Genomic DNA, 15,911 nt, shown 5'->3' with positions numbered 1-15,911 from the left:
TTTCCGCATTGAACAACTTTAGCGGTTCCACTGTCTTAACGACAGGCAGACAGAAAAGACGCTTACCTGTCTTGTGGACCCGCCGGCCTGTCTCACCCTCTCGGCCACGGCCCCGAGGAGTGTGACCAGCTGGGTTTGTTTCTCCAGCTCGGCACGCAGTTTGGTCCCGCACAAGCACAGCAGGGCGCCAAGCACGCGCTCGTAACGCCGCCCCCACGCCGCATCCTGCACGGCGTCCTTGAGCAACCTGTCAACGGCATATTTATGAAGAGACACTACTTCTCTTAAACCCCAGAAATATACACAAACGCCAAAGTGTGGCCTAACGACTATCAGGCCAAATTTGAGCAGCACTTTCAATTGATTTTATATTTATTAGTGTATTTCAGTCATATGGTCTATTTATATTTACTGTATCCTTTGTGTAATTTTCATGAGTATCTAATTGTCTTAAAAAAAAAAATCTTGATTATTTTTTTAGCCTTAAAAAAAAATTAAATACTGGCAAACCATTAGTATAAACATAGTATAACAAATACATTTCATAACATAGTATAATACATACATTTATTAATACAACTGTCAAAGTTAAAAAGTGTGAACTAATTAATTCATCACAAAAAAATTATCGCATTAATCATGTATTACCGCAGATTAATCACACTTAATTTTGACCGCAAATTACCCTTAGCTGACAGCAAGTGGTTACATTAAAGGTAGCACAGGTTGTGTTTGAGCAATATACACAACTACATGCATTTATGTAAAGCATTTAACAAATGTTTGCATTTGACATTCAGAATATTTGTTCATGTCAAACTATCTGACATGATAAGAAAAGAGGAGGATGAGCGTGTGCAGTGGATCAAAAAATGTTGAGGACGTCCTTAAAACAAAATAAATGTCGAAAAGAATTAAACACAAGAGGTGCTCTTTAAGTTTGGCAGGAAAAAAGAAAGTTGATAAAACGCCTTTTTAATAAAGCAATTAATCAAAATTCTAAGATGTGATTAATCTGATATATATATATATATATATATATATATATATATATATACACATATCACATTTAAAAAAAAAATAATGTTCAACATTATATTTATTAATGGAGTTGTAGTTCTATGAGCTCACCAGTAGAGGTAGTGTGCAATGTTGATGTTGCCGAGCGCCCTGGAAAGCAGGAGCATGACGAGGGCGCTCTTGAGGTGACAATCGAACTTTAAAGCCTGTGAGGGAGGACAATCAAAGAACGTGAATTGTGAAGTTGTTAAGTGGAAGCAGGTTGTTTGTGTGTCAACAGCTGTACCTGCACCAACTGTGGAAGGTAGTCAGCCAGCTCGTCATCAGTACTCTTCTCAACCCAGCTGACAGCCACCCGCCTCACCTCTGTGTCCGCAAACCTGCAAACACACATTCGATGACGTCACACAAGCCCACGCGCACACGCGAGGTATAAAAACGGCGCATACTTGGAGTCGAGCAGTTCCAGCGCCGTGACGGGCGGCAGCGTGGGCCAGTGGTGAAGCAATGAGTGGATGTGAGCCATGCTGGCCCAGTCCCAACTGGGGGCACTGGCCAGTACCTTGGGCAGGCTGCTGGGATGATCCCTCCGGCAGTGGAGCCGGTGGTCCCAGAGCAGCTGGTGGTCAGCTCGCCTTAGCCTGCAGCGGGAAGGAAACATGATAGGGACCAGATTACAACTTTAGCCTTTTTGAAGAGATTTGGAGAGAAAACGTAGAATGAGTTAACTGCTCCTCCGTGGGCCAATGAATGATTCAAGACTAGTGTGACTTCACCATATAATTACAAGCTACAATGGCCAAGAATGGACTCTGACAGCATCGAGGAGAATTTGATGCTACTTTTATGCACTAGTCTAGAGCTGACCTCCCTGTATAAACTAGGTACATGCTGCTCTCCAGGGATCAGGCAAGCACCAAAACACAAAGAGGGCAAACACAAAAGCCTTGTGCCCACACGGGCCGGAGACACGAATGAGAAAGAAGCGGTCGCGGGCGGCAAAGGCCCGATAAGAGAGAGCTCTGTGTTCGAGTGCCAGTCGTGGTTTTGGACGGCGGGGAGGAGATTTGGCTGGGAATGGATCAGTTAGAAAATACAAAACAGGGATGTGCGCGTGACTGTAAGCATCCCAGATCGGTCATTAACTAATATCTGAATCAGCAGCAGGTAGACTTGACATAATGTACATACATGTTGCTTTTGTTGTTATGTTAGGCCGCATTTCCTTTACCCAAAATTGGACGCTCGGCTGCAGATTTTCTCCAGTTTGCGTCTGAGGTCAGGATCAAGCTCTTCCATTGGGTTGGGCTCCGGACTGGGTGGTTCCTGGGGTCCCACATACAAAACATCCAGTGCAGAGTTGGGGAAATCCACCTGTTGGCAACACCATTAAAGTTATTCTTAAGATGTATTCAAGCTGATGCACATAAATAAAAAAATAATGAGTAAAATTAAGCAGTTTATTAATTAATAAACATCTAAAATGTTTTCAATAATAATTTATTGTTTAATTAATTAGAATAATACGAACTGTATAATATTATTATTAGGGGTGTCAGGTAATTAATCGCATTAGTTCAGTAATTAACTCAGGCTTAATCGCAAATTTTATATCTCTTCTAAATGTACAATAAATTATTTTTTTCTAATTTTTCATACTCTTCATAAAAGTGAAAAACTAATAGAAATATGGGTGCATCTTTTAGTCATTGATACATTATTTTCATCATAAATCCTAAAATTGAGTTAAAACTAAAAAGATGAACTTTACTGTACTTGTAAAAAACGAGTATATTGACTTGTGTTGAGGTCATTTCTGCCATTTGCTGGCATCATTGCATTTGTAGGACGTTAGTGAATTTTCTTTTCATATTAAGAGCCATCTAATTAACATGAAATAACTTGGGAAATTCTGCACATTTTTAAAATTCATCTAAAATACAACTTCACCCCAGTCTCCACAAATATATGCATTATTATTAAATTTATTACTGCTAAATTTTGACGTGGACGTTTCTGCTGCATTGCGACTGGAATTCCCCCAGTATAGGCTTTATTTCATTAATTGCCCACTTAAAAAAATTGGTGGCGTTAAAGGAACTTTAAATTAACTCAAAATTATTGCACTAATTTTGGCATTTCCTAATTATTATTTAAATTAATTACTTTACATAATTGATCTGGCCCACCTGCCTGAGTGTCTGTTTTGAGAAAAGAAATAAATAAAAAAATCAAATGTCGTCCTTGAGCGCAAAGGTTTGCTCACCTCTGCTACATGAAATACGATGGGCAACTACAATGTCTACTATCTTCTCCAAAATCTCTAAAAGCAACTCGCGCACATAACTAATCTTACTCACCTGCAGCACAATTCTCTCTGCGGGCATCTTTTTGCGGCCGCCTGCAGAGCCAGCAGCGGCTCCCTGTAGCGACGCCCACAAACACAACAGCCGCGTGTCCCTGGCGAGAACCCTGTAAAGCACAGCCAGTCTCAAATCAGCTGCCTGTGCGGGAATTGGGACTCTAATTGTGACAAGATTGAGTATTTCTGACCGTCTGAAGTCAAACAGCGGCATCGACACTTTGCCCAGCATCTCCGGGGCCTTCCTCTGTTTGTTGGAGTCCGGGGAGCCTCCAGCGTTCTGGTTGAGCACGCCGTACAGAGTCAAGCCGAGGACAGACTCCAGAGGAAGCACCGCCACGGCGATGGGGAAATTGATCCTTCAAGGAAGAGATGAAAACGATGCGGTCGTTGTCGTGGAGAGAAATGGGATATATAAACAGGAAATACACGGCGGGATTCATCACTTACAGTTCGTCCCATTTTATGTGGTAGAAGTAGCTCTTGTATGTGCCCACTCGCTTGGACTGCACCGGCTTGAAGAGGTTCTTGCCATTGTGGGTGAGGGAACACACCAGGAAGTATTTCTCATAACTGTAATGCATGCACGACAAAGAAATGACATTATAGGACATTAATGAGTAGCTTTTGTTGCAATTCATTTATGTGCCTTATTATTAAGCAGAAGCCAAGTTTGGTCTTAACACACGATTTATTGCAGTCAGTGACAACACTGATGCCTACATGCTAAAAGACCTCAACATCCACACAAAGGCTCCTTTTGTTTCTCTTAGACATGCCCACGCACACCTGAGAACACGTCTAATTTTAATACACGCGTGTGGGTGCAACAACCTGCAGAGTGAAATTCTGTAAATTGCAGTTTCAGCAACCAGACAAGAAAATACCGGGCTATACAGGTACGTCGTTTTCATTTGATTAAATCTATACATATATTTCAATTACATTTATTAAACATAAATTGATCTTTGAAATGTGTGCGACTGTGCGTGCCCTGGGTTGCCTGGCAACCAGTTCAGGGTGCGTGCACCCTGCCTGCGGCTAAGGAAATGGATGGATGGATGGATGGCAGGAAATTTCCCCCTTCCACATTGCATTACTCAAACCATTTTTTTTTTTTCTCCCAGAGCCGATACAAATTATTATTCTTCAAGGAGGCCGATAGCCGATATTACCGAGTTATTTTCACTAAAAGGGAAAAAAACATATTGGCGTTAATCTTAACAAATACAAATTCCAACTCTTAAATTTGTTGAAATTTCTTAAAGCATAATGCTTATTGAACAACTTTTCAGATTTGCAACATGTTGAAGTTGTATTTATTTTTTTAAATCTTAAGACAATAGACATTTTTCTTTTAACATTCTAACAAAAGGTTCAGGGAGCACCCTTGGTTATCAATATGTCTTAAAAGATTAAATGAAAATGTAAACAAATACAATTGCTCCCTATTGTTTTCTACAGGAAAGATTTTTCCCCCAAAATTTCAATCCCAAACACTGTCACAAGCAAACATTTTATATTTATGTGAACATTTGGACTCCATGCCATCTGTGCTGGCGGCTCCGTCACTTAACCGGGCCTTCCCTGTGGCCGCACCAGATGGATGACATACAGGCCAAACGCACGCACACCGTGAACTCAACAAGAGAGCATCACACGACAAAAATGTCTGGCTACGCATATGCGGATGGAAAAACGGCAACGTTTGCCACCGGCTTAAAATAAAACCGCACATGGAGTATGAAGAATACAGTTATTAGGAAGAAAATTGCTACTGAGAGATGGAATAGCACAAAAACGTATAAAAATCAACATGGATAGAGCAGTGATTCCCAACCACTGAGCCATGAGCGATCATCAGGTGTGTCATGGCAAATTATCCGATTCCACCTAATTGGTCTGTAAATTATTTCTTTACTACAAATAATGTATCTTTGTTCATCCAGCAATATGAATAAATGAATAAATGCTCTTCCACTAGATTACGAAGTCTAGAAGACAAAGATACATTATTATAATAGCATTAAACAGATTTCACACTGAGCAAATACATTTGAGAGTAAATTGAAAATATTATTTGAGAATAGAACGTTTTTAATAACATTTTGTGTTTGGTGGTGTGCTGTGAAAATCTTTCTGAAGTAAAATGTGGCTCACTAAAAATTGGGAAACGCTGGGTTCCAGTCAATTCTCTAATCTGATTTCCATTCTAGTTAGTCTGTGACATCACACTTGCCGGAAAGATACTACTGGTTTTGTAGTTACGGATGCGCGACAAGAGTTGGGAACGGAAAATGTGTCCCTGTTCGTTCCAGGCACGCACGCGTGCAAGAGATAAAGCCAGGTTGAAATGTGACACTGCTGTGGAAAAACAAGCCGTGGGGAGAAACCCTGGAGTTGTTTGTTTCTGTGTGTGCTTTGACAATAAACGGCAGAATCAGATCAAAAGCTTTTTCCTCCCATCATTTATAATTATCGATATGATGCATATACCAGTTGTGTTGTATTAAATCCACACGGTACAATTGCATCCATATTTACCTGCTGACCCAGTTGGCCGGGATGCCGTGCAGGGCAAAGAGGGTGAACTTGAGGTGATCCGTAGTTCCGGAGGCTTCTTTGCTGCTCCGCAGCGCCTCCGACGTTTCTCCAGTGAACGAAGGCGAGCAGGCGGAGGTGGAGGGCGCGCAGAAAGAGCGCAGGTAGAGCTTGGCCAAGTCGTACACGGCGTGGGTGAGCAGCGCCATGCTCTCGTCCACTGAGCTGGCGTGACCTGAGGAGTCAAAAACCCGGCCTTATTTCAAAGTATCAATAATCACGTTGTGGCCGTTTCATGGTAAGTAACTAGAACTTAGAAGAACAGAAAATTGCCATTAATTTCACACAATTTTAAAGAAAAATACTATATGTATGTATCAAAACTACTATTCTGTAGTAAATGTATATAAAATGTTGAACCTTCACAAAAGTCTCAACAACACTGCCAATACAATTATAAACACTGACGGCACACTTAACTCATTTGCTCCCAATAACGTGTAAATACGTTTTTTGTTTTGTTTTAAGTGTCCCAAAGACGTATTTATACGTTTTTTTTGGGGGGGGGGGGTTTATGCTAGAGCCTACAGAAGGCTTTGATGCAGCCTCTCAACTGCAAAGAACGGTTGCAGAAATGGTAGTTATTAAACAAACGGCCAGAAGGTGGCAGCAGAGCAAAGGAGATCAACCAGGGCCATCTATAAAAGAAGCTAAATTACTTAGAATTTTAAATAGATTTGTGAAAACTGATGAAACTTAGCTCTCTTCTAATGCTAATTGCTGCAGAACGGAAACAGATAGAAACATACTTTTTTTTTTCCTGATGAAAGAAGACACTTTAATCCTTCTTTTGATAGGTTCCATGCTTTTATTGCAATAGAACACAATATTCTGTGGGCCTTGCAAAATCAGTAAAAATCCAGTAAAACAGCCGGGAGTGAACGGGATTGCTTCTGTGAAAATGGCTGAGAGTGAATGAGTTAAATGCAGTTTGTAGGTGGAAATAGTTCTTACCATTTGCTGTCTGCCCAGATGATGGGGACCCCATCTGAGAGGTAAGGCATAATAATCATCAAGGAGCACATACACATGAATAACAGTGAAGTGGCCTGTGTGTGTTTTAAAGCCCACCATTGGCGAGCACGTCCTGGGCAGGTTGACGGAGCGTCGTAGCCTTTTGACGGCCTCGGCGATAGCCTGCGTCTCCACTTCGTCCAGTGCGCAGCAGAAGTTCTTCACCGTCTGCACCACCCGGTCCACAGTCTTGTACTGGGTACTCTGAATTTAGAGATGCAGGTGTGTTGTACGAGGTGGGATAACAAGAGTGTCCTACTCCTAACAACCATGGCCACAGTGGAATTAATTCTCACACGAGTTCTGGTAAGAATGAAAAATACATTGTTCAACCTTCATTTTCCTTCCAGATTTGCAGTACTACCTCATTTTGTAGGCAGACGTCGACTTGGTTGTGATAACCTTCCAGGTAGTCGGTCAGCCCTTGTCTGGAGACAAAGAGAAAGGTGAAGTCATGTTCGTGCACAGTGTAAGAATAAAACAAAAATAAAATCTCACTTAAAAGAAAACAAGACATATTTTAATCTCTGTGCATTATAAAGACAACAGGCTACCAAAAAAAACAAAACTGACTGTAGTTTCCAAGCAAAAATAGTTCTTCCTTGGAAAAGTACACTTATCCGAGTGTAGGGCCCTTCTTACCTAGTGGCGGTCTCCTTAAACGGTCGCTCCACGTAACTTAGGTGTCTCTCCAAATTTATGGATGCGTTGTCATCATCCACCTGCGTTGAGACAAAAAAAAAAAAAAAAACCAGGAAAGATTGAAGAAAAAAAAAAAAAGATGAGTGAGCAGGATCGCCGGATTGAAAATGAGGATGAATGGTGAGAGGTTAAAGAGGACATGTCAGTGTACATGGAAATGACTTACAGTGCGAGCCAAGTCCCGTCTCATGGTGGAGTGAGAGAGAAGCTGTAATGTGATCTCATTCTCCCACTTTCTGCAGTTCTGGACGTACTCATGGCTGCCCAGGCTGTGTTTACTGTGACGCGGGACAACACAGATGCAATGTTACGCTAAGCATAATAATGAATGGGCGCTTACAATCGGGGAGGGAAATGGAGCGACGCCATGATGCAATCGCCAAATGAAAGTCCACCGTCACTTAATGAAAAGAGCTCACTTCTGTAGCACTTCCTCCCGGCCGCACACTTTGAGGAGGTAGCTGGAGAAGTCCACCTGGTCCAGGTCGTCGTGGACCCAGCAGAGGGTCTGACTGATCAGGAGCTCCACTGGAGAATTCACTGTGGCGTGAAAAAAAAGCGAGGGATGACCAGATGATGGGAAATGAAGCGGGAAGGGCAGAGGTAATGCAGGGGGAAATGATTTACAAAAGACCGCAGGCAAGACGAGAATATTGGCCCCTTGTAACTTTTTGGTGAATTCTCTTATTTATTGTTAATATTACTCACTATGGCGAAGAGATGAGCGTCAGTCAGGTTTGCCTCTTGGTGCCACTTTGTTTGTTTACACAAATACTAAAGGTCCAAAATGACAGATATGACAGTTAAGTTTACCACCAGGTTGTCTCCCTGTCCCTTTCCCAAGTGTAAAAAGCAGAATTGGAAGGTCTTAGACTTGCAGTTTTAACAATGTGATCCATGGATTAGGTCGAGAAATTTAGAATTTTAAAATGTGCATTATTGCCGCCAAGAGTACTGATTTCTCCAATTAATGAGTCAGGCGGCAGGCATGTTTAGGGCGTTTGTCCTGCCTTGGTGGAGGCCTCACTTTCACTTTCCACTTTCATACTGGAATGCATGAGGAAATCCAGAAGATTTCCGGTGGGATACATTCAGTGGTCCGCCATGTTTTTCTAGTTCTCTTTATAAAGGCAGAATTTTTGACACAGTTCTTGCAACAGATTGCTGCTTGAACTATGCACAGGTTTCTGATGTGACTGATGAACGCACACAATTCCTTATAGCCTGCTAATGGACATCATGTTTTGAATTGGCTCATAATCCAAATCAAACTTGTTCTCTGTTCAAAGGAAAACCAGCAGCAAGTGTGTTGAAACTAAGGTATTAGTGGCATAGGCTGAACTGTAGGTGTAAGTTTGTTGACACAAAAAAAAAGCTTAATTTGGTACATTGGCTTCTTTGAAAGTGGCTGTGTTAGTGTATGGATGGGAAGCCAGATAAGGCTCTTTGCCCAAAAGAAAGTGCGGGATTAAGAGATGGAGACCACCCCGGATCCAGTAATAACAGCCCTCCACCCAGCAGAGGAATGGAGGCTATTTCTTTCCAGTCCAGAATTGTAGCTCAGTCACGGTTAAGACATGATGGGCGCTGGGCAGGTTTTTAAGCTGTGCCACACTTTGTGAGCCCCTATGAGCTAGTGAGCGAAATTACGGTGGCACTTCGGAGATTGGTTCTCAGAAAATTGATGACAATGGATTGTAAGGTTCAAGCATCTAAGTGCATCTCTACTCATTCGGTGTCATTCCGACCCACGATTTCGTACCTCTCTGCACCCCAACCAACTGAACTGTACCACTAGGCAGAAACGTGTCACACAAGTTCAAAGTGCTCGTAGACATATTCTAGAGCAATGCTCTGAAAAGTGCAGAATGCATCACAAGAGGAATAGAAAATAAAATGATTCAGCACTTCTGAATGCACTGTACCATAAATGTCGTAAAGGTAGGGAACAAAGGAAGTACATCATTTGAAGTCAGCAGGCGCAAGATGACAAAGTGCAGTGGGGAAGCTGGGAAAGTGGTTTTTGGGAAGTTGGGAAGGAAGAAAGCTTCGTCTTGAGCAAGGGAAGAGTAGGTCAGTCGGCCAGATGCAACACATAATGGTGTTGAAAGTCTATTACTGGAAATCAGTCGTCAGCGGGACTGACAGTATGCTCTACACACCCGGCAAGCGCACAACGGCTGAATGTTTACCTTCAGAGAGCCAGAAAGACACAGGTGGTGTTATTCAAGACTATGTTTTGAGATTTGTGAGGTACCTCACACATGACAAGGAATCTCAAAATGCAAGCTCATCCCGATATTTTTTATTGTGGTTTAATCAGTGAAGAAACAGATTACGCAAACAGCCAACGTATGTATCTGGCAAATGTGCAAGATTTAGGTAACTTCCTGATTGGCTATTATTCTGTTTCAGGTCACAATGACAAGAGTCAAGTCACACAATAAGGCCAAGGAGTAAGCTTGGTGTCGGGAGTGTGTGAAGGGTGAGCGGGTATCAGCACCAATGGGAAGGAAACCAAAATTGCTCAAAGGCCTTGAGATGAGACGAAAAACAGTCCCTCCCAACTGAGGGTACGTTTATGCGCAAGAGGAACTTCCCATGAGACAGAAAGAGGGGAAATAAAAACAGACAAAAATGAGGTTGGGTGGGGGTGAAGAGTTTGGCCAATTTCCTCCTTTGGTGCACTATAATCAGCAAGCACTCACTGTTAAAGGCATAGGGACTTTTTTTTTGGCTGACCTCAATGTAATAAATGATCATCTGGGAACAAATGCCTTTGGGATATAAATCAATATGTCCCTCCCAGAAAGCTGCTTACCGTCACAGGTAAACGTCACGGGCTGTTGAGAGTCGGAGATCTCGATGGACACCTTCACGGAGCAGCTGGTGTCCCCGCCAGCGTCCCGCTGGGCGATTACGGGACTGCGGAAGTAGCCGGGGTTGGTGGCTGTGTCGCCGTAAGGGAATTTGGAGCGCAGGCTGCAAGAAGAGTACCAATAAGAAAGTTGTGCGTGAGCGAGTGTTTTTATCAACTGACTTTGGATGCGAGATGCGGGGTACATGCAATGCAAATTACTTGACAAACATATAAATCCCTTCTGTTTTAAATATTAACATGCTCCCAAAGACGTATTTATATGTTTTTATTATGCTACAGCATACAAGTAGGCTTTGAAGCAGCTTTTGAACTTAAGAGAATGGTAGTTATTACAAAAACAGCCAGCAGGTGGCAGCAGAGTATAAGAGATCAAAGCAATTTTCCCTCCAGTTTGGAAGAGATTTGTGAATAATGATGAAACTTTGTTAAATTCCAATGCCAATTGCTGCAAAACGGAAACAGATAGAAATATACTTTTTCCTGATGAAAGAAGATACTCTCATCTTTATTTTGGTAGGTTCCATGTTTTTATAGCAATCGAACACAATATTCTGTGGGCCTTGCAAAATCAGTCAAAATCCAGTAAAACAGCCGGGAGCGAAGTTGCTTCAGTGAAAATGGCTGGAAGTGAATGAGTTATAACGTGTATCGTTTCACTCAAGCATTCAAAAGCCAACTGAGAGTCAGTGATGCTGTCAAGACGTCATACCTTGCGACGTCTTTGCAGAAGGCCACCACCTCCATGTTCTGAGCGTCTTCTTGTTCCAGGGCATCATTCTTCACTAGACCCTTTCCTTTACCCTGCATGTGTCAAAAACGCACAGACGGTGGAGGAATTAGAAACACACACACACACACACACACACACACACATCGGATGAGAAGTTCAATACACATTACAACTGCTTTGACGTCAGCCTTCAAGGTTTTAATTCCAGGAATGTTGATAGTGCACTTGTATGACTATGAATCACAATAAGTGAATAAGCGTGACAGCTTATTTTCCTTACCTATCTGTTCACAGCTGTAGAAGGCATGATTTATTTGTTATTAGGTGGGAATCGAAAGGCCTTGCTGGTTCACACAGGATCTTGGAAGTGTTGGGGGAAATGGTTCCACTCAGTCACACACACGCACACACACTTGTAAAATTAGCAACTTACTGCCGGGAACTTGCAGTAACACTTTGTGCTATTTTACGGGACTGTCTGACTCGAGGAATGCACTTCCCGTGGCACAGGAAATGCACTGCGCAAGAGCCTTGGCTCTCTGCAAACTGCTCAGTCACGGCTTTGGCAATGTGTAACTCCGACATCAGTGCTGGAGACGGGGGGGGGGGGGGGGGGGAGGTGGTGGAAGATGAGGAGGCGGCGGCGTAAGAAGAGGAGGGAGAGAAGTCTGGAGAAATGTTTGGAATGTGGATGTAATCGTCATAGCGTTTGAACACAAAACCGCTTGTTGGACAGCAAAGTGTGTCACAATAACAGTAAAAACACTTCCTGAAATGCTTGAACGTCAGGTCATCCAGTTCATAGTGACCCCCGTAAAACACTTTTTAAATAGAATGTCATGAGGCTCTGTCATGTGCTGTTTTTTTGGGTTTGCTCATTGTAGCCTCTAATCAATTGAACACTGAGGGGCCTATTCAGTAAAGGTTTGCGTCGCCTTTGCACGGCGCTAACCGGTAAAAATGGAGCAATCCGAGAGTGCCTAATTCACTAAACACGCGCAGATGGGGAAATCCATTACTAAGTGCGCTGCCAACCAGATCGCGCCACGGTGCGCCGATGTTATTTGTGCGTATGTAAATTAGGTAATTTGCATACATTTGACACAAAATATGCCCACCCCAATGCAAATGAGACTCATTGATATGCAGCGTCTAATTCACTAACGCCAGCGCAAAAAGCCACACGGACTTTGCACGACGCAAATAACATTTATGGAAAGGATGCATTAACCTGCCGCAACCTCGATCCCTCGATCATGACAGCAGTGCATCTAGCACGGTGCACGTCACTTTCTGGCTGATCACACAGAGAGAGCGAGAGAGAGAGAGAAACGTTCTATGTTGGTTTAGATCGGCAATGGCGGGGCGGCATTTTACGATCATTTTTACGTGCCAGATGCATACTGTAAGCCCACGCCAACCTCTCAAAATATATTCTTAAAAACCTATCGCACCAATAATTTGTACTTTATGAATGGATGACATCGTTGCCGTCCTCTCTGTTCTGTACAGCTTAATGGCGCTATAAATTGTCAAGTGAGGACTACCTGGCTGTACTGTACTGCAGTATAGTATACCTAATTATTACTAATAATTACTAGGGGTGTGAATTGCCTAGTACCTGACGATTCGATTCGTATCACGATTCACAGGTCACGATTCGATACCGATTAATCCCGATACGAATTTATAAGTCGATTGTTGCGATTTTTTTTCATTCAAATTTAGAAAATACTAATCAGTAAGCTTGTAGAGTGTAAGATTTATATGAAAATGTATTATTTATTTATCTGAAATTTCAGTCTTATAGAGGTTGTAATCTGTTTCATGTTTGAACAGCATTAAAATAAAATATTAAGGCTTAATGTTCCGTTCATATAACATTCTTCCATGCTCAAGGTGTGAATCCTAACCCGAAGTCAGACGTTTTGTTGAATATTTTTCCATTAAAAATGGAAGTTTAAAAATCGATTCACACACACAAAAAAAAAAAAAAAAAAAAAAAAAAAAAAAGGCAATGATGATAAGACGTTGAATCGGTAAGACTACCGAATGAACAATTCTGAGCTCTTAAAAAAAAAATAAAAAAAATAAAAAAATTAAAAAAAAAAAACGATTTTTTTTTTATTGAATCGATTCGAGAATCGCGCGATGTAGTATCGCGATATATCGGCGAATCGATTTTTTTTAACACCCCTAATAATTACCAAGAGGCTACCTTGAGCGAGTACTACAAATTTGCTCACATTGTTACTTGGTTAATGTAAAATCACCACAACTGTGAGGCCACATAAAGGGTCAAGCTTAGTGTAGGCTGAGCTGACCTGATGCAAAACCGGGAGACGGCAAGATTCTCAACATGTCGCAGTTTTGACAGCGGAGACTAGCGACACGCCGCTGCTGAGGTAATAATTTTCACAAGCTGTCCTGGCTTTTATATCGAGCGACATATTGTACGTGAAAACAAACACAGGCTGAATCAAACAAACGAGTTCAGTGAGACAGGCCCGTCTTTGTTCAGGCGCCCATGTGATTCCCACATTGACTAAAAAGCCTTCTCCCTTTCATCGCCGTGATGTTTCACGGTGCCGCTGGTGCAGCGCGATGAAGACAAGGGCTGTGGAAGGGTCATGTTCACACGATGAATTGGAATGTGACAAATTGGGCAGACTGTCACAGCCAGAAGGTGAAACTGCTGTGTGTGACAAACATAGGCTTGGCACAAAATGGCAGCTTGAGACCAATATGTTTACAATATGAACATACTGTAGTGCACATTAAAGGGCACATGTTAACGGGATCATAGTACATTGACTTTTTAATAGATGGTATACACATAGATGGGGCTCTGCAGACATGTTATCAGAATTGTCAACGACCTCAGCAAGAGCTCAGGTTCAGTTAGTATTATGCCCTTTCTTTGACTTTGTTGCCATTTTTTGGATGCTTAACTCATTTAACCCCAAAAACATACAAATACCTACGTATTTATATACTTTTGTAAATACGTACGTATTTATACTTTTATTTTTTTTAAAAAAATTTTTAATGCTAGAGCATACAGGAGGAGGCTTTGATGCAGCTTCTGACCTGTCATTTAAAATAGCAGTTATTACAAAAAAGGGCCAGGAGGTGGCAACAATGTATAAGAGAACAGCCAGGGCCATGTTGCAACAAGCTCTTTTTTCCCCCCAGTGTTTTCAACAGGTTTTTGTTCCTGGTGAAAGAAGACTAATCTTTTTAATGGTAGGCTCCATGTTTTTATGTCAATAGAACACAATATTCTGTGGGCCTTGCAAAATCAGTCAAAATCCAGTAAAACAGCTGGCAGCAAAGGGGGTTTTCAGTGTGTGTGTGTGTGTGTGTGTGTGTGTGTGGTGTGTGTGTGTGTGTGTGTGGGGGGGGTGAATTAGTTAATCGGGGGCTTTCTGACACTTATTAAGAGAAAGAATATTCATAGGGAGTTACATTAAAACAACAAATCCATTTGTGTCGTATCATTAAAGTTAAGAAGTCAACTCATTTTGGTCAACTTTTTTTGTGCATGTATGATAGTTGAGAATGTTAAACAAGTTCAACAATTGCTTGTAGATAGAGTTAATAAAACATAAAATGTCAAAAGATGATTGACCAGCATTGCAGATGTGTTTTGTGTTCTACCTCCTTCCTACCCTTTGTCTTTCCCGAGTTGGATATCACTCAAAATCAATAGATTTCCATCTCTAACAGCTCAATAACTGCTTTGATAGAGGACAACAATGCCCGCAAAGACGACAAAATGTGAGCAGTCAGCAGAGCCTGTCTGCCTTCTGTTTGCAAACATGCAAATCAATGTGGCTAAGTGTTTGATGCAGGCTGTGCCGTTTACACCAGAGGAACCAGTGAGACTCAAAACAAATCAACTTCCTCTTTCGATTAGGAAGTAACCGTGTGGGACTAATCTTTCCAAAGAAATTTTAGTATTGTCACAAAGGACAAGGACAAGAAAATAACATGTGGCTTACTGTTTATCTGTCAATGTTCTTTTATATCTCTTGGTCAGTAAACAAGGTGAAAAGTTGAGAATAGCCGAGCTTTCTGTCAAGTGACTCATACGGTTGTTGACATCCCTACACAGCAGCGGCAAGCGTCCACTATGCTAAGTGCACTGCGGCGTACTTAAGGTGTAATTAGAGCATTAAATAAAAGATCAAAAGAGTCTGTCATGTGGGGGGGGGTCTTCGTGTCTGGAAGGAGAGAGTTCAGACGGCTCATTGTACTTCTGGCTGACGTCAAACAGAACAACACTCAGTGAATTTAAGATTAAATTGTCCAAACAGATAAAGATCAGCAAGAAGGCAGGCAGTTAGGCAGGCAAGCGGGAACACGCTTGATCCGCCGGCGATGGCAAAACGCTCCGGTGTGTTTGTGGTATGTCCCAAAATTTTGCTGACACGGCAGGTAGGTGCGGCGTCTGAGGCAGTGAAGCATTATCGCACTTCGACTACACTTTATTGCAACTTGTGCTCTTTCAAGACATCATATCAAAGAGCAGCAGACATAAAGGAGTTAGTAGACAAGGACATTCCACATGCTGATCGCCATGGTGAACCTCTTACGTA

General features: G+C 42.0%; 1 protein-coding gene across 2 annotated transcripts in view; it reads right to left on the bottom strand.

Moving 5' to 3' along the window:
• Positions 1–15,911, bottom strand: part of pik3c2a (phosphatidylinositol-4-phosphate 3-kinase, catalytic subunit type 2 alpha) — a 31,874-nt gene that overhangs the window by 8,628 nt on the left and 7,335 nt on the right. For both annotated transcript variants that reach the window (XM_077517115.1, XM_077517116.1), the window contains exons 3-19: positions 11,290–11,381; positions 10,521–10,681; positions 8,119–8,239; positions 7,866–7,977; positions 7,640–7,719; positions 7,362–7,425; positions 7,055–7,201; positions 6,938–6,971; positions 5,927–6,158; positions 3,833–3,955; positions 3,574–3,741; positions 3,381–3,492; positions 2,252–2,394; positions 1,470–1,661; positions 1,307–1,400; positions 1,132–1,226; positions 67–247 (exon numbers count right to left, since the gene is read on the bottom strand). In XM_077517115.1, coding sequence (XP_077373241.1) covers positions 67–247; positions 1,132–1,226; positions 1,307–1,400; positions 1,470–1,661; positions 2,252–2,394; positions 3,381–3,492; positions 3,574–3,741; positions 3,833–3,955; positions 5,927–6,158; positions 6,938–6,971; positions 7,055–7,201; positions 7,362–7,425; positions 7,640–7,719; positions 7,866–7,977; positions 8,119–8,239; positions 10,521–10,681; positions 11,290–11,381 — 2,151 coding nt within the window. The remainder of the gene's footprint in view (positions 1–66; positions 248–1,131; positions 1,227–1,306; positions 1,401–1,469; positions 1,662–2,251; positions 2,395–3,380; positions 3,493–3,573; positions 3,742–3,832; positions 3,956–5,926; positions 6,159–6,937; positions 6,972–7,054; positions 7,202–7,361; positions 7,426–7,639; positions 7,720–7,865; positions 7,978–8,118; positions 8,240–10,520; positions 10,682–11,289; positions 11,382–15,911) is intronic.

Source organism: Festucalex cinctus, chromosome 3 (assembly GCF_051991245.1).
Source record: "Festucalex cinctus isolate MCC-2025b chromosome 3, RoL_Fcin_1.0, whole genome shotgun sequence".
Taxonomy (NCBI): Eukaryota; Metazoa; Chordata; class Actinopteri; order Syngnathiformes; family Syngnathidae; genus Festucalex; species Festucalex cinctus.
The sequence above is the reverse complement of the archived record's forward strand: the minus strand, read 5'-3'. Positions and strand labels throughout refer to the sequence as shown.